The sequence below is a fragment of the Arvicanthis niloticus genome, chromosome 2 (genome assembly GCF_011762505.2).
Source record: "Arvicanthis niloticus isolate mArvNil1 chromosome 2, mArvNil1.pat.X, whole genome shotgun sequence".
Classification (NCBI taxonomy): Eukaryota; Metazoa; Chordata; class Mammalia; order Rodentia; family Muridae; genus Arvicanthis; species Arvicanthis niloticus.
The window spans coordinates 29,473,976-29,501,780 of NC_047659.1; the positions used below are offsets into that span (position 1 = coordinate 29,473,976).

The 27,805-nt window shown below is 39.7% G+C and overlaps 1 protein-coding gene across 1 annotated transcript; it reads right to left on the reverse strand.

The window, feature by feature from the left end:
• Positions 1 to 615: 615 nt before the first annotated feature.
• Arl5a (ARF like GTPase 5A) lies at positions 616 to 25,576 on the reverse strand. Its single transcript, XM_034494687.2, has 6 exons — positions 25,311 to 25,576; positions 17,575 to 17,635; positions 17,005 to 17,152; positions 15,285 to 15,368; positions 7,781 to 7,932; positions 616 to 5,111 (listed from the first exon to the last, which is right to left on the reverse strand). Exons 1-6 carry the CDS (start codon positions 25,354 to 25,356, stop codon positions 5,063 to 5,065), a joined length of 540 nt encoding a protein of 179 aa, XP_034350578.1. The 5' UTR covers positions 25,357 to 25,576; the 3' UTR covers positions 616 to 5,062.
• Positions 25,577 to 27,805: the final 2,229 nt, after the last annotated feature.

The following is a 27,805-nucleotide window of genomic DNA, read 5'->3' on the forward strand; positions in this document are numbered from 1 at the left end:
ACATGCTTTACCTATAACCTAGCACAGCAGGGGTTCATGGAACTTCTGCCTTAGTCCCAAATTCTAGCACTGCTTCCCAGACCACCCCATGACTTCACTTCCTAAACCAGGAATGCTTTGAACACTGTGATTCAGTGGCCACCACACTTCATATGACTGTTAGAAGTACTTGCCACCCTCCCTTGATAGGCTCACACCCACACTTGGGAATTTACTGCCCTTTCCCTAAAGATCTTTATCTCTTACCCTGCATAAATCTGTTAAAATCCTTTTTTAGGGGGAAGGGGAAACAAATTAAGTTTTGTTCATGTTTCTATATACCATGGTTTGGTATTTTCAACTTTGTGGTTTCATTTAAATCAAACTTAGAATCCCGAGGCTTATAACACCAATAAGACAAGAATATACAATACAAACCAGCAGTGGTGGCACACAGCTTCGTCTCAGCACTCAGGAGGCAGGCAGACAGATTCTTCTGAGTTGGAGACCAGCCTTGTCTATAGTTTCAGGACACTCAGAGCTACACAGTAAGACCTTGTATCAACACGCCTACCTCCCCCCCCCCCCCCAAAAAAAAAAAAAAACTCACCACAACAAAAAACTCCAAAGAATATATATCATAGAAAACATGTATCATTTATTACATGGATTTAGAAATCAACACAAATCAATGTCAGGCACTTTTTAAGTACACACTATGAGAAATGTCTACCAAGGAGATGCACATTGAGCAGGCAACAGCACAGAGACTCACTCATCCGTTTTTAGGAACAGTACAAAGTTAGAGAATTAAAAAGATGAAATATTGCATAATTAGCCCAACTGTACCCTGTTACATTTCTTCCCAGCTTCACACCACTTTCGGGTTAAATACAAGCACTCACTTTTCAAGCATCCGGAGTGCTAAATTCCACTCTTCCCCTCACTCCACTATCATGGTCTGAAAGATCACACCTGCTTTGAGGAACGTGGCACAGATGCATTATAAGAAGCTCTCTGAATCTATGTTTTCTATTACATCTGATTCTACAAAACACATGATGGTTGATTGCCGGCTTTTTCTTCCTTCCTTTCCTTTGTGACAGTCTTTTGCTATGTAGTCCTGGTGGCTGATATTATTTAGCCCAGATTAACCTTGTACTCCCAACAACTCTCCTGTCTCAGCTTCCTGAGTGCTGGGATTACAATCTTAACATCAATACCTGTGGCTTATTTTGCTTTTAAAGCCCGTTTTAGCAGGTTTATCTTGTAATAATACTAGGTCTCAAATTCCAAATTCCTTTAGACATTTAATGCCGATCTTTGCTATTTAAGCAAACACGAGGAAAAATAGAGTGTAGGAAATTATTTTAGGATGTCTTCAGGTTTAACACTACATACAGTTTTGTATTGTCATCTTTTCCCATGTTAACTGGGCTGGACTGGTATTCTCCAAAACATCACTACTCTTGGTTATATGAGGATCATGTGAATGGAAGTTAATAGCCTTTGGTCCTAACTCCTAACTTAAGGACCTGACATAGTCTATATATTTTTCTTGTATTTCTGAATCTAGTTGTCAGCATAAAAAAATCAATGTTAAGTAGAATTAAGGTGCTAAGTATAGTATAACATCCAATTCTTCTACTGGTACCTGGATACCATAATCTGAACCTGCTCTCATGACAGACTCAGCATCTCTAAAGATGCAAAGGTGCAGAGCAGTGAGTCAAGTCACTGGTGGGTGGGCAGACTGGAGGTTACTCAAAGCCTAGTGGTCTGGGGAATAATGGTTATGGGCAAAGCTTAAAATCCCTTCAGAGCAGCCCCCATTGCGGTGAGCAAGCATCCAGGGCAGCAAGGGTTAGCTGAGCTATGGAAGTTGCTCTTCAACAGGAGATTCCACATTGTGTCTGGAGAACGGAAGCGCTCAAATCCGTTATGTAAGAAAACCCTGTCTCTACCTCACCTTGAAAATGAGTATCAGGATACCAAGGGCAATTAGAAGACCCCAACATTCACATATGATGTAGGATGTGCTGTTATCCCCCACTGACAAAGCAGAACAGACTACAGATGCATTCCCAAAAATGCCTGCAGAGAAAACTAGACAGCTGTCTACGATTTTTCTATTTACACTAATATAAACAGATTTTGAGGTTGTCTGTACTGTATGTGATTGCTGTAGTTACAGCAAGAAATACAAAGTGCCCGTAAGAGAGGAACAGTGCCGTCTCTCTTCTAGGCATCTTAATACTATACACTCAGACAAAGGAAAAGAACACCTTAGAGACCTCTGGCCAGTCTTCAAGCTCCTGCACTTACCTGTGACTTCCATGACTACCTACGAGGCACTTCTTCTAAGCCAGGGAACACTCTTCTTCCTTCTAGCTCAGGCCATGCTTATGTAATTAGGTTGACCACCTGCATTAACGATGCTAGCCAGCGGTGCTAAAGCACTTTCTTCTTCTTAAGAGAAAATGTCACCAAAAAATAAATACTCATTCCCCATTGCCTAACCCACTTGCCTTCTCTGTACTCTTTGTCTACTGTGATGGCCAAGGTGTGCTAGAAACACAAGGGGATTTTAAAAATAAAACTCTCAATATAATGGGAAACATACACTTTATAAATGGTATGACAAAATTAAATGTATTCAAATGGTTTATCTTATGACCAGTTTTACCAAGATACCAAGAGAAGATAAACAACTTTCAAAATTAGTATCAAAACAGGACACTTAAATCTATCCACATGTACAGAGGTATAAATCTTTGTTCTTTTCAAAGCCGAGCACAGTGGGGTTAAATGAGATGTTTGTTTACAGATTAACACCCGAAACCACAGACTTGCTGAGTTCTGCCCTATGACATGTAAACTGTCAGCATGATATCAGGAGTGCTCCACCGTACCTAGACCTAATTAATACTGTTAACGACAGTTCTGATAGTTTCATATATTAAATCTTTTTTACTCAGCAATAATTTTGTTTTTATGTACATGTACACAGGAATGATATTATTTTTGAGGCTTAGTCTAAAAGGGTTAAAAACAAAACAAAACAAAACAAAAAAAAAAAAAAAAAAAAACCTTGTATTTTGAAAATGTGGTAAAGTCTCATGCTTTCTTATGTCCTGTCAATAACTGACTAAGCCAACTTTAACAATGGAGTAAATGCTTTAAACATCCAATTAAGAATAAATTTTAGCCAACACTTTGGCAACACCAGAATATGCTACTATGTGCTGAACTGATGTAACAATGATCCAAGCAACTATGCTGATGACTATTCAAATTAAAAGCTAAAAAAGCTGTAGATCTGGGATAGGTGGGGGACTTTACAGACTATTTGTCTTCGACAAAACGACAAAGTAGATTTGAGTCTTTAAGAGGATTTTTAGTATATAGGAGAAAAATTTTCATCATGATTTGAAAAAGTGTAAGAACACGTGAACAGGCCTCAGCACTGCCTAGTGACTGAGGGCTGACTCTCTCAGAGGAGGCGGGGAACACTGAATGCTAAAGTAACTGGGAGCCTTACAGAACAGCTCTCAAACACTAAGCTTCCCATGGGAACACTCATCACACCCGATGGCTTTAGTCATTAAGGGTCTTACATTTACTGAAAGATTTTTCAAAGTTTCTTCAATACTTATAATGTGGACTTCTATTTTTTACCAAAATCTTTAGGAAATTTTAAAGTCCAATACTAAAACTAGTTAAATCTTTCCTTGAGTATTTTAAATCTTGACAGTTTGAATTAACCTTCAAGTTTTCAGGGCACAAAAGGTTTATAGAGTCACCAAGAATATGTTAAAACACAGAATAATTTTGTTTATAATTATGACCGAAATACTTCAATTTTTAACTAAAAAAAGTTAACAAATATAAAAGATGTTTTAGGTCAAATTCTAGTACAAATAATGTAATATGTCAAATTTTCAATCAAATTTTTGAAGTCATTCAGACTATTTGATTTGTTAACTATTAAACAAGGCATTTTATGCAATGGAAGAAGATACCTTTGCAGATATTAATCTGCAAACTGAGAAATTATTAATGTTCATTGAAAACTATGCCTTATGTTTACTCTTAAATTCATCTGAACTGTTTGTCATACAATTTAATACCTAAAAAGGCTGCAGCTAAATTAGTTACTACTATTTATAGAATGTTACCTGTTTGGGTAGATAAATTTCACATCATAATTTTCAATTAAAAATTACCTGATCATTTTAATCACAATTTATGAATGACTGATTACTAGCTGAATTGGCATAAGGATCAACAGAAGGGCAAGTCTGACAATTGCTTACCGTGGAATTCTGCCCAGCCACACCAGGCCAGGAGTCTAGCAGATACTCTACCCACTTGTGTTACATTTTCCCATCTGTATTACTGAGCAACAAAGATAGGTATAAAATGTCAAGCTTTCTCTTGTTTCATTTTTAAGGAGCAGCTTAACGATTCTGGGTAGGGGTTGGCTGTTAGGACAATACAGAGAACAGAGGGTAAACTAAAAAGTGACACTTAACACCAAAGGTGGTACTCAATGACATCAGGAGAATAACAAGCTATCAGTAACTTGTGTTATTTGCTTTCCTTTAGAACACAAATCAAAGCCATTAACCTGAACTTGAGGTATATACACAATACATATTCAACTTTAAGCAAAATACTTTTCATAATATTACATTTTTAAAAACCGGAAACAGTATCTGTGCTGATTTGTATTTGATTCAATGTAATGAGAAGGGAACATTCAACTTGGGGTGGGGTGGGCGAGTCACGCTGAAATAAAGCTCCAAAGTTCAAATGTCTTCCTGTCCTCACCAGAGCTCTGCCATGTCCTGAGAGGATTCATCATGAGAAAATACCAGTCAGTCACAGGTTTAGAAAGAATGAGTGAGCAAACCGGATGGTGACATTTCATCTTTGTTTTCAAATAAGTGGTCTTAATTTTCTTCTTATAGAAAACTCTTAAGTCAGTTTATTATAAATATATCTAAACCATTTTTTGCAGCTTTCAGGTAAAGTCCAGCACTTCGTTTATACAGAGTCCATGAGACGGGGTAAGAAGAGATCATCTGATCTTCAGCCGTGACATCATCCATTCAAGTCCTTGGCATAACCTAAGAAGACAACAAAAATCATGTGACTCAATTATGAACAAAAAGTTACAGACTACCCACTGTAGACATAGTTTTCATTAACCCAAAGAACAAAATCTTAGAGCAGGAGCCATCACTGCATACTGCAGATCCAAATGCTTTTGGTTCAGTTTTTCCTTAAAGCTTAGATCAGTGCCTAACAGATACAGGGCACACACAGGACTATAACAGATGCTGGGCACACACAGAACTATAACAGATGCAGGGCACACACAGGACTAATGCCCATAGAATGTACAGGGTGTGTATGTGTACACATCACTGTGCTTGTTTTTCTATTTCTAGCAATGTATCCTAAAAACAAAAATCAGGAGGTAAGCAGGTATTTGTATGACTAGTCATCAAAGCATTTTTAAATAGGAAAGAGTGAAATCTGAATGTCTAGAATCAGCAAAACCCAACATGTTTTAGAACATTCACATTATAAAACAGTAAAACCTTCCCTTTCCAAAAATACTTTTGACATTAAAATGCTCATGACATGAAGTAAAAATAATGGGATATTATGCTAAATGTATTAGAGTTCTTAACACAAAGTATACATATAACTGTACATAAAATATTTGAGACAATGAGTGTATCACTATTATTACTTTTTATTGACTAACAAGTAACTGGAATAATTTGAAATATAGAAAGGGATTATCCTTGGAAAAAGAGAAACCAAATACATAACAAGAGAGAAACGGTCCTCAGTGATGTTACAATAAGCCCCAAGCCGTCCTGAGTATTATTGTCTATGATGAACATGTAGATATGAAAGCCTGTCACAGTGACTGTTTAGAAGAGTCACTTTTTTATTACTTACGTGTATGTGTCTGTATGCATACATGTGTGCAGGTACCCACAGAAGCACAAAGGGGATGCACAAAGGTCCCCTGGACCTGGACCTAGAGACAGTGATAAGCCACCTGACATGGATGCTGGGAACTGAACCCTGGTCCTCATAAGAGCGCCATGCTCTTAGTTACTGAGTTTTCTCTCCAATCCCTACTTTAATTGTTTTTAACTTAAATTTTTGGATCAAGTATAAGTGTAAAAATATAAAAGAGTACAAAAAGCATGAAGCAAACAAATGGTTTTAGGCAGTGACCACTTTTTTTTTTATAATTAGATTTTTATGTTTAAACTGACAAGAAACAATGCAAAAAATGACTTCCAACTGTTAAACGTACAATGTTAAACCACAAACTGCACTAAGCATGTAACAGTCATTATTCGTATCTTCCCAACAGTCAGGTCACAATCCTTCCCATATCCACAAGAAATCCAGGCCTAGCAAGTTAGGCAAATGGCAGGAGTAGGGTCAAGAGAGGCCACTTAACTCCACAGCCCACAATCTTCAACCCATGAATCACAATGACTCCCAAAGGAAAACCAAGGTTTCGGTCTAGTTCAGAGATTTGATGTGAATGTTTCATAGTCACTTAGACTTGGTGGTTTTCAAAGGGAGAGAACTTTCACTAATCTTTCGAGGACCCAGGTTTGGTTCCCAGTACCCACACAATAGCTTACAACTGCCTGAAACCCAAGTTCCAGGAGGTCCAATGTCCTCTTCTGACCTGCATGGACATGGTGCACACAAATACACATTCAGGCACACATATACACATTCAGGCACATACACATAAAATAAATAATTTTTAAAAAGACTTTTACAGCTGCTATCCTAAAATCTATTTCTTCTTTAACTACCATTGACTTCTGTGTACTTTCCCAATACACAAATGAATTCATTCATTCACTGTTACATTCAACAGTACTTTTTCCATCTTTCTGGTCCTTGACTAGGCATTTGACAAAGCTCGCCTGTACTTCTTTCTTAAATACTTTCAGCTCTAGGCACAAGACCTGGTCACATCATATTGTCTTCCAATACTCTTGACCGCAGAAGCAAGGATTCATGCATGGTTGGTCCACTTTTACTTCTAATTCCCACAAGCTGGGATGGGGAGTCAACCTATTGTCTGGAGCATAAAAACAGGCACACTATTCTCTTTTCTGGATAGCATAATTTCCATTTGACAACACTGTTGGCCATGGTGGACATCTGCTAGTGTTACACATAAATCTTTTCCTTCTGTTTTGTTGTGCATAAAGTATAGACTAGTCTGTGGAGCTGCTTTGAGGACTAAGACAGAGAGAACAGCATGGAAAGCATGCTAGGGAGCTTGGCAAGCTTTACTTAGTTCCTAAGTCTCAGCAGCTAATAGCACTGGCTGTTCTTGCAGAGGACCCAGGTTCAATTCCCAGCACCCAAATGGTGGCTCAAAATTGCCTGTAACTCCAATCTAAGCAGAGCAAGGGCCTCCTAGGATTGGCTTCTGTGAGCACAGCATGAATGTGGTTAGACATTTACTCAGATAATGTAACTATACACACAATATTTTTCAAAGGGTAAAAGGTATTATCTGGCCTTTCCCGATCTGTTATACTTTCATTTCTCTAAGCTCTATAGCAACTGGAGAAGCTACATGCCTACATGTTAGCACATGTACGTACAACGTGTATCTTATTACGTAATCATCCAAAGTCTCTAATTTAGACATCGGCTCCCTGAAAAAATTATCAATTTGATGACATACATGTTTCTGAGCCAAGTGTATGGTACTAATGAGAAGACATCTTACCCCTCGCCAGTAAGAGCACAGCAGGCTTGGATATGCCACTGGTGGTCTTTTATAGAAGTGAGCTTCAAAAACTGGGAGATTTCTGCTACCGTCATGCATTCTTTAACATCTTGTTTATTAGCAAAAATCAGCAACCCAGCTTTTCTTAGGTCCTATAAAAGCAAATAAAACTTTAAAGGTTAGTACATTTCCCCATAGATTCTCAACTTAGCTAGTTATTTTTCATAATTTTAGTAAACTAGACTATCTTTTAATTAATTTTTTTATTTTCACAGGTACTATCATTTAAACAGTTTCTACCATCTCACTTCTCATAGACTGACAGAAATAAACACTAACTATATTTTAAATAAATCCTTGTATGGGCTTACATACTTCTCAGTTGTGTATGCCTCTGTGTGTTTTTGCGTGTGTGCATGACAGTGTGTAGTATGTGCGGATATGTGTGGAGGCAGGAGGTCAGCATTGAATGTCTCACTCTTTAGAAATACGAGCTTTCACTGAAAGTGGAGCCCACTGATTTCTTGGAGTGGCTGGCCAGTGAGCCGAGGAGTCCTGTCGCCCACTGTCCAGCACTGGAATTAGAGGTGTATGCTCTTGTGCCCTGTTTTATGTAAGAATGTGCTGCGGATCAGACTCGGATTTACATGCTTGAGCAGTAAACACTATTAACTGGGCTATCTGCAAGATTCTCAGCACCAACTGTTGAGTCTTAAATGATATGCTTTATGGCCCTAAGTGCTTATACTTAATCATATTTTCAAGCGTAAGAAATATCTACTACACCAATTAAAAACCAAAAACTTCAATGGCTACTAATAGTCATCCTTTACTACTGTACCAAAATTTTGCCCTTATTTATGTTTCCACATCACATTTTTGGCTTTATTAATATTATTACTATACACTGTAACACATGTCAGTTGTTTATGTGTTTGAGGTCTTGCTATGCAGCACAGGCTGATCTTGAACTCATTATCTTCCCCCCCCTTGAACTCTGGAGTGCTAGAATTTCAAGTGTACACCGTCACTCACAGCTTAAATACTCCAATTAGCAAGCTATCTACTCTCTGGACAATTTAGGACAGTCTTATCTCAACATTGTTCCAACGGTTTTTCTGTATGCATCATCCCTTTTCCTCCAATCTCCTGAGCAAACCATTCATAACCAGGATTCCATAAGAGAAGTAAATTCTTCAGAAAATGACCATACTGCAAGTTTCCAATAATGTGTGCAGTTGGTATCATATAAACACACAATATAGAAATGAATCTATGACATGACACAATGGGCTAAATTCTCAGTTTCAAAACACTGTGTGTGTGTGCATGCATGCACGCACACACACACAAAGACTCATGTATGATATCATTGCATAAAACTCCCAAAATTCTGTCCTCACCCCCAAAAACACTGGAAAAACTAAACTTTTCAAGGTTTCTAAGGCTACACAGAGATGCTGAATGCTATGTTTCTTTTCCTAGATCTGTTAGTTTTTTTGAGACAGGGTTTAACAATTTAGCTTTGGCTGCTCTAGAACTTGTTACACAGACCATGCTGGTTTCAGACTTAGAGATCCCCCTGCCTCTGCTTTCCTATGCTGGGATTATAAGCCTATACCCATTTTAAAGGGCCATTTCAACATTAATAATGTGTTAATGTGCTTAAAGATACCATCTGCAGTGGGCACAAAATGATGCTGTTCCACAGAGATTACTCTTACATCTGGGGACTTGATTCTTCTGGTGTAAGAATGTAAATTTCCTTTATGGTTAGTGTTTTGCAGTGTTTTATGCACAATCAAGAATGACTTAGAGTGCCCTCTGCAGGATTCTGTAAGAACAGACAAGAACACAGGTAGATGGGTAACAGTTTTAAGACTTCATATTTAATTAGTTTCAGACATCATCTGGTCTGAAAACAATCTAAAACTAAAATGAAAACTGAAGAGCTAGGTCATGACTTGAACATACATAGTAATTATTAATGATGTATTATGCTGTCTTAAATGAAAATAGACTATTATTGAAAGGTGGTATGTGACTGAGTTAGTAAGCAGACAGATTTTTCATGGGATTTAACTTCTATGTTATCATTTAGAGGTTTTGATATCTCTTGTAGTGTAGGCTGAACTCTTCTATACAGGCCAGGCTTGCTAATGATGGCATACTCAAAACACAAAATTCTGATAGAGGTATTTGGTTCAAGTTAGGAATATACACTGTACCATTTATAAATAATTTAAACCTATCATTTATAGTAATAAAATTTAAAGAAGCCCCTAAATTGGGACTATAAAAATCAACTGTTATTAACAGTCTCATAGAGAGATAACTGTGCAAGTAAAATATCTGCTGTATTAGCAAGCATGAATATCAGAGTTCCAAACTCCAGAACTGAGTAAAAGCGATGGACATGTGGCTTGCCTCTAATCGTAGTGTGTGCAGGAGGTGGAGATGAGGACTCCCCAGAGAAAGCTGCAAAGCCAGGTATACCAAAACAGAGAGCTCCAAGTTCAGCTAGTGACTGCCTAGATACATAGCAGAGGAGAATCTAAGAAGACACCCAACATCAACGCTGGGCCTCCACAGCATGAGAACACTCGCATGCACACTACACCAAACACAAGAATAAAAATCAATAAATAAAAAGAGTCTTTAAACTAAAACTATAAATTTTTTCTAGATCTCAAAACCCACACTTTCTTTGGAGTTTTTTGTGAGAATCTCACAGATCTCAGACTGGCATCAATAAAGTTCTTAATTATTGAAAATAATAACAACAAACAGCAACCCTAAAATGGTATTTTACCTGAACAGAGAGCATCTGCTTTTTATTACATAACCTCAAGACAAAACACAATATTATGACAGTAACAGAAAGCATATTGGATTAATGGCTATTTATTAAATTTAATTAATTTGTAAAATATGAAAATTTAAGGTAAACAATGGTAACCTTTTGTTCAAAAGCTAATTTAAATGTTCTCTACTAAGCAAACTACACATATAAAAATGTAGACTATCCAGGCCTGGTAGTGCAGGCCCATAGTCTCACAACTTCCTGGAGGCTGAAGCATGCCGACTACATGTATACAGCCAGTCTGAGTAGCTTAACAAAACCCTGGCAGAAAACCACATGATTTTTAAAACTGGGGAGACAGCTCATCGACAGAGTGCTTGACAGGGATGTGTGATGCCCTGTGCCCAATGGCTAGCACAGAAAAAGAAAGTATCTAACTCATCTGTCAGTTTAGTCAAGCCAAAAGCAGCAAATGTACACACAGGCTCACCTGCCGTACGCCAATACTGCCTTTGGTTCATAAAGCTTCGTTTGTGAAGACAACCTCTACAATTTGATTCATTCTGAAGAACTTTTTAGATTTTGGTGTTTGAAGCCATTTTAAAATTAAGTATATTCAAAGTTTAATATTTCTTATAAGATGAAGCCTTGAGAAAGGTTTAAAATTTGTTTTGTAGTTTCATGTTTGGAACACACTAAAGAGTAATTATCACTGATGTAAGACTGTGCTGTTGCTGGGCAGTGGTGATGGGCAGCACTTGGGAGGTGCAGGAATAAGGATCTCCGAGGCAGAGGTAAGTTGGTTGTTCTCTGAGTTCGAGGACAGCCTGGTCTACAGAACAAGTTCCAAGACAGCCAGGGGTACACAGAGAAACCCTTTTTAAAAAGAAAAAAATTGTGTTGCATGTTGCTTTATGGTAGCTCTGAAGCATCTGGACCTAACAATATTTCTCATCCAGTGCCTGCACTCTCTCACCATGTGTCTGTCACTCTCCAGTGCTCTGTCTGCTTCAGCCCACCAGGGAGCCTATGGTAGTTCCAGCACCTTCACTAAGGCTTTTCCCAGCTCCCTACTTAGTTTCCTTTCACTTTCCACCCAGCCTTGTACTTTGTTTTTCTCCTTTTATCTTCTCTAGCAATGAGTATAAGTAAGAATGTTTGTATATATAATAAAAGATTACATTCAACTCCTGTCTCTTTAAAAGCTGGTTAGTCACATAAACCTTCTAGGCCTTGGTGTAACAGACAAAGGAAAGGGAAGCAGCCAGGTTATGGTCCCCAGACAGAAAGTACTTCAAACACTGAGCTGCTATATAATGGCCAATTAGTGAGGTTTCTTGCTAAAGGTTTTATTTATATATATATATATATATATATATATATATATATATATATATATATAATTAGCTTAAGAGTTCTATATTTGGCTCTGCAGGCAGCAGGAAGAGAAAGTAATACTGGGCCTGTCTTTAGTATTTAAAAGCAAAGCCCATCCCCAGTGAGACACTTTCTTCAGCAAGGCCACACCACCTAATGGTGCCCATTCCCTATAAGCCTAGGGTGGGGTCATTCAAATCACCACAAACACTAAAAGAAAAATGTACTCTTAATTTACAAACCCCACCTTTTATTAGGTTCCCTAAACTTTGAATAGTCTACCTGAAAAGAAACAATAAAATCTGTAAAACAGAACCCAAAAGAAATCACTGAATCAATAGTAACATACAAATTTATGGTAAGTATCCCAATTTTCTTAGGCTTTACCAAATTCCACTGAAATAAAAAGTACACTCTATACATCTGTTGCATAGCAATTTCCTTCCAAGTGAAACACTGTATCCTGGAAGGAGAGTCCTTAAGGTTCAAGAAAAAAGCAACTCATAAGTCACAGGAAGCTCTTGAAACTTACAAGACACAAGGCTTCATCCCCAAAGTTATATGACAGTTAAGAACTACTGGGGAGAAGAAACTCTAGATCATTAGAACTGTTTGTAAGTTGCAAAAAGCTTTGCAAGAATGCTGCTTTCATGAGGAAGTCAACCAGCATAGTGTGGGCTTTAGGATCAATTGCCCTTGTGTCAGCTACGTAACCTCTTACCCATACTCCTATAAGTAAGTCAATAAATTCATCATGCAAACTTTGGTACAATAGTTGGTACCTTGCTGCTGCTAAGCCCTATGGTGGGACATGATCTTTATGAGGTTAGAGAGGTTTTAGTGAATCTAAATGAAGGAGACTGGCATATAGACCAGGTTTGTAAAATGGTAAATAAGTCAAGAGAGAATGAAAGAAGGTCAAAGCTGGTCTCTAGGCTACTTTAAGGTAAACGTGGTAATATTTCTGTCAGGCTCCAATTCCCCCAAAAAATAACACAAAGTCAAATGGTGTGCTATTAAGCTTCTAGAAGGCTTAAAAAACCCAGAATAGGAGATTATAGAAGACTTAAAGTGATAAAAGTGTCAAGTGATAAGCTTGCCTTGGAATAGGCAATTATAGCTCCAGAGTATATATCTTCTCAGCAGCCGAACTTGGCTGAAATAAAAGCAAAGGCACAACGATGGCCTAGAGTATGTCAGAACCAAGAAGCTGACTCCAGTGCTAGACACAGCAGGCAAGTATGGCTCTGCTCCCAACTTGGACTTGAGCCAAGTTGAGCAGTGCAAGCCAGTCTGGTTAAGACTGCTGGTATTAAAGAAATATGAAGCAGCCTTGAAGTAGCACAATAACACAGGGCAAGGAAGTAGGATGGCTCATGGTAAATGTTTTGAATTATGGAACACTAAAGGGCAATGTCTCCCATTCAGATATGTTGTTTCCAACACTGCTCTTTTGACAACAAAACTGACAGGCACAATGAGATCTTTTGTGTTGTACTGTATGTGCTAATGTTTCTTTTTAGTATCTTTTCAGCCATCAACTGGTACTAGTTTTTCAGAGATTCCTACCTGTGGTTTGTAAAAATATTTCATTACACAAAGCTAGTACTTTTCTACAGATGTGTAAAAGCACCAAGAACACTAAAGGCTACATTTTTAAACACAATACTCTGTATGTTGTGGTTTGAATATGAAATGACCACCAAAGGCTCATATATGTAAACTCTTGGTTCCCAACTAGTGATGCTGCTTGAGAAGGTGACAGAACTTCAGAAACAGAGCCTTAATGGAGGAACTAAACTACCAGGGGTAGGCCTTTAAACTGTATAACAAAGCCCACTTCCCACTGGTGTTCTCTACTTCTTAAATCTGGGTGCCATGTGATCAGCCAGCCTCTTGTTCCTGCCTGCTGCTGTGTCTTCCTCACCATCATTGACTATATCCTTCTGGAATAATAAGCTGAAACAAACCTATTCTGTCTTAAGCTGCTTTTGTCAGAGTAATTTTATTACATGAGCAGGAAAAGAAACCAGGACACTGTGTGAGTTGGGTAGGCACTTATAAGTTGTTGGCAAAAATCCCAATATTAGAAGTAGGCAACCTCTCAATGACTTGTCAGCTAGGGAGGCCCTGAAGGCCAAACTATAAAGGTATGTCACTGTTCTTTGTTGTATGCCAGAACTAGGTAGAGTCCATACTGTCAGTGCCAATGCATGCTTTCGCTACAGGATATGGAGATATCAGGCACTGTTAATCCCTTCCTAGTGGATGGTTTTCATAGTGCTAAAAGGTATCTTGTGGGCTATTAGGGGAAGAACTGTCACCAGCAATCTGGTTGGCTATGGATACTGTGGACTACAGTTCTATCATGTCAAAGAAAATGTGTGACTACTGGTACAACAGTGGCATGACTTTTATGAGTGCAGCCTGTTTTACAACTGATTTAAGGCTAGTCTAGAGAACATAACTCACTAGTGTTGTAAACCAGACAAAAGCCAATGGCAAAAAAGGCCACAAGCCTCAGAAAGGAGGCCATTGCTACTATTTTCTTAAATGAATGCAATGCACCTATCAAGTTGCCTGCCTTTTAAATGCTTCTCATGTTCACAGATTACTGTTTCTGTCAGCTTCAATAAGCTATGGGGGAATTTCTTTTTTTGGCAACAGGGAATGTATTGTAGAGACTCAAAGTCTCTAGCTGTATGTGGTGGTCCACACCTTAGGTACTCAAAGGCAAAGGCAAACGTATCTCTGTGAGTTTGAGGCCGACCACCCAGGCAAGCACTCTACCAGTGCATATATACACAGTCCTAATTTATTTAAATTTTGAATACTGTGACTAGGGGTGCTTTGAAGGACTTATATTTATAAGCTAGTCATATAATTTCATTTGGTAAAAAGGATTTAAAAAAAAATGGGGGGAAAAAAAAAACCCTAAGAGCAACTAGGTTTAAATATTAGTCTAATAACAAAGAACACTCAAAAACTATTATATGCCAGGTACTTACGATGTCCCTGTCAAATGATAATCCTCTGTATGAATACTCTGCCTAAAATGTAAAAAGAAAGCTACCTGGCAGGAATTCTTTTGCTCAATGAAACCTCTAAATTAGATTTTTAAACTAAATACCAGTCTATGATTATCTGTGAAATCTTTCTCCTGTTTCCACACACATTTCAAATTTAGGAAATATGAAAATCCCAAAACATGAATGACAAGCAGGTATGACCAACAAAAAATTTTTTATATTGAAATACTCCTTGTGAGAAACTATAAGAGGTGATAGGATACTCATTCTCACTTACTACCAAAAGCAGACTTACCTCGTGGGCTAGCATTTTGTAGAGCTCTTCTCTAGTTACAGAAATTCTTTCTCTGTCTGTGCTGTCCACAACAACTATTACAAACTAAAATAATTACCAAAAAAAAATCATTAGTGATTTACAGAATTTAGTATCTGAAAATTCATAAGGTACTTATGTATTTAATTGCATGACACTAATATTAAGACATAAAATCTACTATATGGTAAGAGAACCAGAAATACTTAGCATTCTTGTTGTAAAGTTTAAGGACCTGACTCATTTCTAATTCAAATGCATTTACTAATTTTTAAGAAAAAAAAAAAAGAAAGAAAAGAATATTATGGATTATGGTAACACTCTAACCAAAATAGAACACTTTCTTCTTTACAAAACAACTGTATGAATACTAATAGGTCTATATCCCTGTATTTACACCATAACAATTTTAAACAAAAAACAACAAAACCAAAAAACCCCAAACACTTAAGGTTCTAAGTTTATGTTGCTTCCAGACAATTACTACTAATATCCTTTGAAACTCAGAAGGCTATGTGTATTAGGATAATGTGACAGATAAAAAAATTAACAAATTGAAGGCATCAATTGGCATATAAAAACATAAAAACATATAAGAAACAGGTGCTTCCTTGTGCCCAGAGCATCTGTTATCTGCAAGCACAGCTCTGTAATGAACAAATGATGAGACAATGGTTACAAGGCAGGGCGCACCCCACTGCACTAACCAAGAGCACCACAAGACCAAGACTAAAACAGCAAATGCTCGGTTACTATACTTATATAGCTTACATTACCTGTTACTAAAACACACTTTATTTTTATTTTTAGCACTAGGTAATAAATTCCAAATAAAGCACTGTGGTTTTTGGCCTTTCATTCTTCAGTTTGCAGCAACTATAACATTTCACTTGACAGTCTGTTGGCAGAAGATTTTAGTATTGTGATGCTCATTCTATTAGATGGCATCTGAATAAACCCTTTGCAAGGCTGACACAATATAATGCCTGCGGCATTGTGTATGAGGACTTGACATAAACCTTTATAAGCCATACATACAATTCCTCCAGACTCGTGATGAAATGCTCATGGAGTGCTGGGACCAGGCCCTGAGAGACACTTGGTAGTATCCTTAGTGGTTTAACTATCAGCCTTACACATATATATGCAGAGTATTTTAAGGCCTTATAATACACACTAAAAAACAACTGATGCAACCTTTCAACTTATAGGCATAGATGATGAATTTATACGTCAAGGGGTTTGAAAATTTCTCTTGGAACATAACATGTAAATAAAACCATGTGACTATGTTTAAAATGCTTTATAATTAAAAGAGTTCTTCAATTGCAACTGCGCTACATAAAAGAAAATACATGGCAAAAACTGGCTAGGACTCAAACCAAAGAGTCCTTTTCACTTAGCTAAGATTTCTCCCACTTAGACACATATAAATAGCAAGAAGGAATGCAATCAGAAATCATGAAATGGAAGTTATTTAAGAGTAACTACTGGACCAAACCTCCCAACTGATCACCCACCAACTCTCCCTACAGAGACTCAATGATAAACTGAGTCAAGATTGGAAAAAAGAGATGGAAGGCTACTATGCTCACATTCTAAAATCAAAATGCTGCCCCATTGTTAAAGACTGTTATGACTCAAATGCAAATGCTTCTCAAGGACTCAGAAGCCCTGTGAGCACTAGCATTAAGAATGTTACCTCTGTGTTAGTATAGTAAGTGTTCCAGGAAGAACGAAGGGATTCTTGGCCGCCAATATCCCACATCAGGAAACGTGTATTATTAACCACAATCTCTTCCACATTGCTTCCTATTGTAGGAGATGTATGTACAACTTCATTCATGGAACTAGGAGGGGAGAAGTTTACAAAATTAGTGAGGAAGCTAGCTTATCTCACCATTCTTACATCAAGGGTCAGTATGGCTTCTCACTTAGACCCAAGTGCCCTTGTGTTGGAGCTCAATGATTCAGCTAAAGATACAGAAGAGCTCAAATAAATAGTGGTTTTAGAATATTACAGATCATTCACGCAAAGTGTATAAACAAACATTATCTTGTTTTATAAAAACAAGAGGATCAAAGCAAAACAATGAACGTGCCTGGTGTTGTGCAAATTTCTAGCTCAGTACAGATAGTCCCTGGGCTCCTGGCTTATGGTTAGTCTGCTTGGATCCACATAACTTTTCATTGATTTCATCAATCAAATACCACAAAAGCACAAAGAATAACTAGAAACAACAAAATTACATTTTAAGCAGTTAATACTTACAACTGGTAAAGGATGGTAGTCTTCCCAGCATTGTCCAGCCCAACAATGATAACTTTGTGCTCTGAAATAAAAACCAGCAGAGACTTACACCACACACAGAGATCCCATACTTTACTCTTTTTTGTTTCTGTGGTATTAGTCAGCACATTACACTCTATAGCCTTCTTAGAACTTAAAAGAATACTCCAATAAGCAAGGAGTGTGCTGTTCAGCTCACTCTCTTTGCCTCTCCTCATTCTACAAGGACACCTCTTATCTTTCCAACCATCTCTCTGGGCAGTCAGAAGCACCCTCTCTTTCTAGGCCTACGGAAGTCTATGCTCAGCAAAGGATCCCCAAATGTAGTCACAACTACAAATGACTTAAGTTACTAAAGTTCAATGTGTGGAAATGAACATATTGTCCATGCAAAGTGTGAAAAAGAAGTAGAAAAAGAAGAGTTTGTTCCATGGGTAACTGTAAATTTCTATCTCAAGAGTCTGCAAATTCAATCTCACTACTATCCCGAGTTCACAACCTCAGACAGTTACACACAGAAGAACATCAGCAAGTACAATAAAGACACACGTTTCGAAGGAGCTTGACAAGCTAGGGTTGGTGGCCATGGCTGTGCTTCTAGACACTTGAGAAGTTAACAGGAAGACCACAAGTTCCAGGCTGGACCAGGCAATGTGGTAAGACACTATTTTAAAGAACAAAACAAACTCAACTGGCTGACAGTACAGACTCCCTAACCCTGGCTTAACACTTACAAGCTACATTCACTACCAACCTAACAGCTGTATTATGGATACACACACACACACACACACACACACACACACACATACATACATATACACACAAACACATTTATGTATATATTAGTATATAATTACATATTTATGTTTATTTTTAGTGTTATTCAAATCAAAAAACTCTTGAGAAATGTGGGACTCCAACCCAAGCAAGTGTTACAGGCTTCATAACCATGAATGTACTTCACAGTGGGGCCATGTCTGCATCAGAACTAGATAACTGAGTTCTTCAGCTAGGAAAGGAAGCCTTTCTTCCAGGTAAGTTTCTAACTAGCACAACTGGGCCTTTCTAATTTTACTTGCAAATGTAAGCATTCCCAGTTTGCTGATGTATGCTTTCTTCAGTTCTGTTAATACAAGCATCTACAAAGGTATTGAAGCAAAAAGAAAATTTCCTAGTTGAATACTGATTTAAGTTAAAGCCTCCTTAGACTGGGTGTGGTGGCACACTTTAATCACGCCACTCCAGAGGCAGAGAGGCAGTGGCAGAGGCAGGTGAGTTAGAGGCTAGCATAGTTTACATAAGCAAAGTTTGCAGAGTGAGGCTCAGTTTTAAAACAAATTAACTAGAGCCTTTCTAAAATATCTGCTTAGTTCTAACTTGAAGGAATACATTTTGTACTATCATGATTCACTATAAGTCAAAATTTAGAAAGACTTCTCAAATACTCAAAAGCAAAACACATTTATAATCATCAATGAAAGGAATGGTGTTCTTGAAACATTACAAACTAAACAGGACCAGTCCAAAAGTAATACAAAATACAAGAATACATGGCAAATGATATGAACAATGACTTAAGCATGCACGTGTGTGCGAACAATGTGCCCACAGATGATTAACACAGTATCTGTTTGATCACAAACGGAAGCTATAGCAGGCACTGTTGCAGTGCTATGACTTTTCAAATGCTTCTGTCATTCTTGCTTCCAGAGCAATGCTAAACGTTCTCAGTGGTGATAAATCCTTTTGCCTCTAAAGAGGAACCTGAGTTTTTAAAGAGGGTTCCTTGGAACGATCTTGGTCACCAGGGAAAAGACAGCTGAAATGAATGCCAGCTTACTGTTGTTAAATAGGGTATGACTCTCTGTAATAATCATTAAAAACAAAAAACAAAACAAAACAAAAAAAAAACCTCTTCTTTCCAATGACATTCTAACTTGAGCTTTGGCAGGAAATCTATCTGGTTTCTAAAACAATGCCTTTCATGTTAAACCCCTTCTCTAGTTTGGACACAAGTTTTGCTTTTTTGCTTTTGTTTTGTGATCTTTAGTCATGCCTTCAAAAACTTATGTCCTGATTCTAAAACCACTGTTTTTCTTAGCTCCTAGAAAGGAGTCTCTACATCAAAAAAAAAAACAAAAACCCACTAAGAAAGCATGGGGGGAGGGGGTCACATCTGGCTACATGGGAGGGGTTGCACCTGGCCAAGAGCTGAGCAGGATAAGCAAGCAAACATATTGAGCAAAACCACTGTGCAGCAACAGATGCTAAACTAAGGCAGAGGGGAAGAGCCTCACACCACAAAAACTTCATTTTCTCAGGATACAAGCTCAAGAAAGGATAGAGTATCTATAAAAACAACAACAAAACCCAGGAGTGGGAGCGTTTGGTGGATGATACACTATGCGATCCTGTAGCTGGAGCCATGGTGTAAAGTTTTTAACAGATAAGACTATTTAAGATGGAAAAACAGCCAGCTAGATAATAAGTTTAGCTCGTAAAGAGAACCATTATTTTATGCTCCACAGGACTGGGAATGAAGGAAGTCCTAACAGGCAAGAGTTAGGGTTGGGTGAAGAAGAGCAGGAAAGGTAAGACGCTGGGTACCGGAAGTTAGAAGCCTTGAAGGCCAAATGTCCTTCTATGTCCCTGCTGGTAAAACAGATAGAAAAACAGAGGTTGCATCACTGGGAACAAGGTGAGAAGGGATGAGTGTGACAAAGGGTAAAATGTCTTAATCCTAAGCTCCTAATTCCTTTCTTGGCTGCCCACTAAATCCGGACAGCTGACCAAGGACTTCATCTCCAGATTATCCACCGACTTTCCATTTAATGTTGCTAGCAGCATTTTCCACTCTGGTGACACTGCTCTTCTGTTTAACTTTACAAAATTAACCAAGTCCTACACCACCACCAAATACATAAATACACAGCCCAACTGAGACTACTAAAAATACCAACAAAGGGAATGTAAGCTATTATAACATAAAAGGCAATCATGACATTCTTCAAGAAAGAAAAAAAAGGAACTTAAGTCAAGCATGTGCAAAACTTAAGAAACTCTCTGAAGAGCCACAGGCTGTGTGTGCGCCTGTTGAGTGGATACGCAAAGGTCAACCTAGGGAAGAGTCTGTAATCCAGTGGCTCACCCCTCACGCAGCCTCAAGTCCACAAACCGAATTCACTTCCAACCACTAGAGGGGAAGGGAATGTGCTTACAAGAAAGTGTCAATGACCATTTTGGTGGCTTCCTAAATCAAAGATAGGGCGTACGAGTCATAATGAGAACTGTAACATTAAGACAGAGTTGTGTGTGTAAGAAGTTAAAAGATAAAGGTGCCAACGCAATAGTTACAAGCCAGTTTATTCCTGATGTAGAATTAGATAATCACACATGCTCTAATACTAAATCAACTCCCACACACCCTTACGGTTTCTGCACTCTGCACTCCTCATTACCAGACATAACAACACTTTATAGAGATGTACATCTGCAGTGCTAGAATTCCGTCTTACAATAAGCTTCAAGACAAATACTCCACAGAACATACAATACAGCATATTAGGAGGTAATGTTACCAAGGATATATGTCAATCAGACTTTGGCCATTCCAACTCCATGACACTTGTGAATCACTGCAATGACTGTTTTGTATGACTTTTATTTAGAGGGCCTTTCCCACAATACTACTGCACTCAGAAAAGTCCAAACACCACACTATTATTCTCTGCTGGGATTCAGAGTTTGACCTGGGCTCTACCTTATCAATCAATACTGCTTTGTCAGAAAAGCACTTCTTGTCCATGGTTCCTTCCTCTTTCATTTTCTTTGCCACACCCAACCAGCCTACTAGTCCACTGGTTGTCTAAGAGTATCTGACTACCACTTGGTAAATTAATCAAAAAAAAAAATGAAAGGTAACTGTCATTTAAAGACCTTCCATCTCTATGAATTACATAAACACCACCATCATCTCATACCCAAATTATCACTTAGCCTTACCAAGTCTGGAAGGCATGTCAATCTATGATGTGACCTAGCACAAAAGCCATAAACTTATTTAAAATACTATGAAGTTATTGACTTTTTTTTTTTTTTTTTTTTTTTTGGTAAAATTTGACCATGCAATTCTGAGCATGAACATTGTAGATGACAAGTTGTGTCCCAACATCCAAAGCTCAGACACATCTGCTCAAGCTCAAGCTTCAGTAACAAAGACTTGCTTTTAAAAAAATGCTGGGGGAGGAAAAAAAATGAGAAACAAAGATGAAAATCAGAGATCCAATAGGAGGCAGAAATTACACAATACTTTGAGGTTGGGGTACCGATTAGAAGAAGGTACTGGTGAGAAGATAAAAGTAATCACTATGCCACGCAAGCCCCAGGTACTAAGGGTAAAGGTGCATGTGCTACAAACAGCTTGTCCAGAGTGCACACTGTCACCAAGAACAAGCATTTCCTCCTGCAATGACCCTCCGGTGAGCTCCACTCTGAACCCACTGAGAGAATGCCAGGTGCACCTGGAGCTAAGAGGCCGTGTCCTGACAAGGTACAATGTCCAGTCAGTCACCTTCCTGCTGTACTCTCCTGCGTGGTTGAACTCCCTTAGAAAGAAGACCAAGAACTGAAGTGGCTTCTCCAACACAAGACCAACACAGCTCTGCCAGCACTCATTCATAACCTGATTCATTTCCCAACAGCCAAAGAGCAGAGGGAGGAGCAAGGCTGTCAAGAGGGCAACTCCACCTTTTACAGTCTACGTAGGTGTTGTGTTGGAAAGGCTCTTCCTTCACCTACCACATTCTTTATAAAGGGGCACATACTTGAGTCGGGGGTGGTGAGAACACGCTGGCACTAGAGACCCTTGTTTAACATCCCAGGCCTATCATTTTAAATAAATAAAGCCCTAATGTGCAACTGTAAAAAAGAAAGTTTCTAGAAGTAACCCAACTGAGGCAGATTAACCAACCCAGGTGAAACACCTGGAACCTAGTGTCACAAAAGCCACTAGAATTACCAGCTGCTAATTCATCTCTAGAGACAGGCTGGGTTTCTTTTTTTTGCTGCCCTAGACTATAACAGATGCTTCATAAAGGCAAGGAGATCTGTCTGTTTCATTCTCCGCCTTATTCCCAACACTCAGAGCAATGGTTCTCAACCTTCCAAATGGGGAGATCATTTAACAAAGTTCCTCATGTTGTAGTGACCCCCTCAAGCATAAAGTTATCCTGTTGCTACTTCCTAACTGTAAGCTGCTACTCTTGTGAACAGTAAAAATCAGTGTTTTCCCAGGGCCTTAGAGATCGAGACCCACAGGTTGAGAACTGCTGCCCTACACCCATACAGGAGCTAAAAAGGTATTTGAACAAACACTGATATAACGAGCTCTTCTAGAGGTGCAGAGTCATTGTTGGCAAACCTCCTAAGTCTAAACTAAAAATTCACAACTCAGTCAACAGGGAGAAAAGAGAAAACAGAAAAGTTGTCAGTGGCTTCTTAAAAAGATCAACAAGCATCAACACATTTCTTTGTTTCCTTTCCCAATTGTCTGATAGAAGCCACTTGAGCCTGCTTCCTCTTTTCCGGGGAAATAACTACTTACAAATTTATTTATTTAGAGACAGAATCTCACGTTAGCACAGGTTGGCCTTAACTTCACTATGTAACTAAGGATGTGTATCCTAACCTAAGTGACCCACACCGCTGCTATCTCTCTGATGGGTGTGGTGTAATGGGAGACATTCTACCAACTGAGCCACAGCCCCAACTTCAATATTTTTTTAAATGGTGTCAATAAACTGCAATATGTAGAATAATGTTTGATCCCTACGGAATCTGTGGGTCACCTAGAAATAACCTCTGGCTTTATGAGTAGGCAGTTTACTATTACAGCTTTAACTCAGAAGCTGCAGTTTGAGAAGACAGAGCTGCTCTGTCTCTGCATTCATCAATACATCATACTCTGCAATTACCCAAAGCCTCTTTCTACAAGTCTCCTTGAAGAGTACAGAAACGTGTCCTGAACCTTCTGTATAATAAAGCATCAAAGACACAACTAATTTATGTGTCCCCTTCTCCACAGGTCCAAAAATACCAACAAGTGTCTGCGACAGTGAATTCCGTGAGGCTGCTGGGCGGGGATACAAACCATTTAACAAATCGTTTCTTCACAATTTCACTAAATGGACTGGTGATTTTCGAGAAACTGAACTCTATTAATTCTCTTGTTAATTTTCAAACACTGAGTAAACGTTCAGGCAAACGCTACTACAAAGTGCAGATTATAAGATCTGTACTGAACCAACGCATTCCTGTCATCACTTGCAACTAGCTGGGTTTCTTTTAAAGTTCGAATTCATTTTTTAAGTCACAGCAACAGTTTTGTCATGGACTCAAAGACACTTCAAAGCACAAAGTCCTTCTAAACCAAAGCAGAACCGAAATACTAGCTTTGCTAAATTCTAGATTGTAGAGGACAGAACTAGGTATTTATCACCCACATAAACATCACCAGTTCTACAGCAATGTAACCTTCAGTACTTCAAACCTAGAGATTAAATATTCAAAAACTTGTAGACCCCACAAACTCCTGTGCTAGGTGAGAGTATGTAAACCCACAGAACTGGGAAGCCACTGGAAACCACCACCCCGTGTCACACGTACTCTGCTGCCCAGACAGTGCTAATGGAAATATCCTCTTTATTGCCTTCCACTTCATTTAATACCGTTATCTAAAGTATCATTTAAAAAAAAAATTATTATTAAAAAAGCAAAGTCCACGAGGTTTTACAAGTCTCATAAAGGAAGCTCTATCCCGGAGGAGGAGCAAACCAGGGAACAGCTCCGTCTAAATAGTAGGCACTACCGTTTATTAAGTTTTAACTGGGAAAAGTGGGGGTGCGACAATGCTACCAGCTTATACAAGAGAAAAACAGTCCGTGGTTGACAGATGGAATGAACTGCAAGGAGTGCTTTAAAAAAAGAAAAAAGAGCAGTACATTTCATTTTAGTAACTATGTAGTTCTGTTAGAACCACAGTCTCTCCAGTGTCACACACCCATTTTGTAATTTTTTTTTTTTTATATATAAAACCCCAATGCCTTCCGTGGTAAATGTCTGCGTTTAAGCGAACTTAAGTAGTAACCTGCTAGTTACCTAATGCTAACGAATATCTACCGAGGCAGGCTTTTAAAAGCTTTGGGCCAAACACTTTAACAGGGGTCCAAAAAAACCCAAAAAACAAACCTCTAATAACCCAAGAAGGAAAACGACCTTAGGCTTGACCTTTACCACAGAGACGAACGGCGCAAAGGAGACTCCATCACTATTCCGCAGCGAGGGTCTCCCCGCCCCTCCCCCCAAAGCGAGCCGCTCGAAGCGAAGCAGACGAGTCCAGCGCCAGTTCCAGTTTTCCGCATTCTGCAAACCGTGGGCTCGGTGGCGCCTCTAGGGCCAGGATCAGGGCCCTCGGTCTTCACCCTAGAACCCCAGCTGTTGCCCGTACGGCCCAAACACAACTGCCGGCTGGCGACCGGGATGGAGGCCGACCAGGCCGAGCGCTGGGCCCCTGGCGTGGGGCAGGGCACCTTTTGCGCTCGCGATCAAATCGGAGCAATGGGTGTATGGCCGGAGGAACCTCTCCCCAGCTCCCGGGAGACAAAGGCGACCCTCCCGCCCGACAAGAACCGAGACCTCCCCGCCCGGCCCAGCCTCACCCTGGTGATTGAACAGCCTCCAGATCCGGGTGAAGAGAATTCCCATCCTCGGGCAGCGGAGCCCTCCAGCCTCCCGGGCTCAGGCTGCGGGGCAGAAGGACGCGCCGGGGCCTCCGCCTCTGCTCCCGCGCCAGCCGCGCGCCCGCTTCCAGGGACCCGCGGGGAGGCCGCAACCCAGGCCGCCCAGCCACGCGCGAGGCCCCGCCGCTACCGCCGCGGCGCTCGCCTGGCTCGCGGACATCGCCGCCGCGTTGTCTGCTCGAGCCTCGCGGGCCACCGTCCTCCCCCAGCTCCTCTCCAGCCGCTGCTCCGGCAGGGGCGGGGCGGAGCGAGGGAACTGCGCAGGCGCGGGGGCCGGAGGCGGGGCGAGGAGGCTGGAGGCGGGGCGAGGGGAACCGGAGCCCGCGGCGGCACCGAGGGCCAGGGGAAGGCTGCTGCGCTCTAGGAGCGTGGTTGTCGGGGTTTGAAGCTGTTTCTGAGCCTCGAGCCACAATGCAAATATGTAACCATGCCCAACTCCAGAAGTCCCAGGTTTGGGCCCCCGACGATGGTAAACTTTAAGTCTCTTTAGAGCCTATTATCCCTGACAGCAGCTGAAATCGTTGGCCTACTTTTTTCTTTTTAGTCGCTGCAGTTTTTCCGTCTTTCCTTCTCAGTGCTCTTCCCTCTCCTTCTCAGGCCACGCTTGGCTAGAACACTTTTCCTTAAGTATCTCGCCGGTTTAAAAAAATCTTAAGTGGTCACAAAAGTTGTCTGAGCCGAGTCCGAAACACTGTAGACAAGAAACTCACTGGTCTTCACGCTGTGGTCCAAATGTCTTTTTCCTTTCATTCAGGAGTCACCTTCCTGTTAAACAGATGGCCAAAGGCTGGCTGTGCTCTTCAGTCTTCTTGTCTAAAGTTTGAACAGTTGTGCCTCTGGGTATCTCCAGCCCTGCACGGCCCGTAACCGCCCCCCGCCCCCCCCCCCACTCCGCCCCTCACCGCTGCAGAATAAATGATTGAAAAGTAAAATATAAGTAATCGTTGGAGAACTTGATCCGAAGAGTTCTTGCCTGTGTTTTGGTTTTGTTTACTTTTAGTTAAGCTAAGCAGGGTAGATCTGTAGATCTCAATATTTCTGATGTAGAAGCATAGGGTTGATTCCTGAGGTTAACTGACAACTGATAGTTTTGACTCAAAGAGGAACTGGGGCTGACTACGTTTTCCACAAAAGTAAACAAAGAAAATGAGTGGAATGAGCGTCATTTTTTTTCTATTCTCTTTAACTTCCATTTGTAAAAGGGAAGGAAAAAGGCAGAGACAGAAAACTGTGAAAGGCCCCTTTGAGCTGTTCCCGGCACCTCATCTTCAACAGCCACATGAAATGAAGCACTAGTCCACCTGACTTCTAACCATATACTGCCTTATCTCGATGCATGGGAAAGAGAGTTCTTCATCTTCTTTGGGGGCTTGTGTTCGAATGCCTGTCTTAAAGGAGGCATACATAAAGGAGAGTAAAATCCTTAAACTAGTCTGCACATTATATTATAATCTGGATATACTTAATAGCCTGTAGGCTGTTTAGAAAATCAATGTTTGCATCACCAACTTACACGAGCTCCTCAGTGTTTCCATTCTCACCCAGTGTAGGCAGAGCTTTAGCAACTCCTGAGACAGCTGACAAATTTCCACATGTCTTTGGCAACTTATTAATGTATGCCAGACCCATATTTACTCACAAAGTTAGAGATCTGTGTTTTAGAACTCTATTAAGGAGATGGTCTCTTAGACTATTTTCCAAGTGCCCCTCACAGAAAAGGGGGATGGATCTGACTAGTAGAATCTTGGCTGACTTTCCTAGATAAAATACAAAATTGTTAACTATAGATGTTACTGGGAATCTTAATTGAGGGATAGAAAACTTTTTGTTCTTCCTTTTGAGATCTTCTAAGTATTTTTATCAATTTTTAAAGTCATTTATAAATTTTAAAGCAAAATCCCATGGAAGACTTCTGCTTCAAGGCAGGAGAGAGTAAAACATGTGCCTTACCAGTCTACCGTTAACAAGCAGAATACTGGATACAACACAAGAAACAACTGTTTCCAGATACTGGGAAACAGCCTGTGGACTGTGATCCCTAACTAAAGAGACACAGTGAGCTTTACCATTGCCCTGTATTTCCCCCTTAGCAAAAACAATTCCCAGCCAACTCCAGAGGGAGTGGACAGCCAAATAAGAGGAGGACAGTCTCTTACCATGAAGACACAGCTCTGTTTCCAGAGTCAGGGAGGCTAGAATTAGAGAAGCAGAGTCTTTATCTTCATGTGACTTATATAGGATGAACCCCTAGGTTGTTGGCTAGTAATAATTTCTAAAGGAAAAACCATACCAGGATTATTGCAAAAGAATCCCCAGATAATTGCTTCAAAGGATCAGGAGTCATTAATATAAAATGGTCCCTTCAGTCGGTGAAAACGAACAATCAGGACGTCAGTAGATGCCTGGATGTTAAA

Coding starts and splice junctions, on each gene's coding strand:
- Arl5a (XM_034494687.2), bottom strand. CDS start 25,356: ATGGGAATTCTCTTCACCCGGATCTGGAGGCTGTTCAATCACCAGG. Junction 17,153..17,574: donor ACTACCATCCTTTACCAGTT/GTAAGTATTAAC, acceptor CTCCCCTCCTAG/TTCCATGAATGAAGTTGTAC. Junction 15,369..17,004: donor CTTACTATACTAACACAGAG/GTAACATTCTTA, acceptor TAATTATTTTAG/TTTGTAATAGTTGTTGTGGA.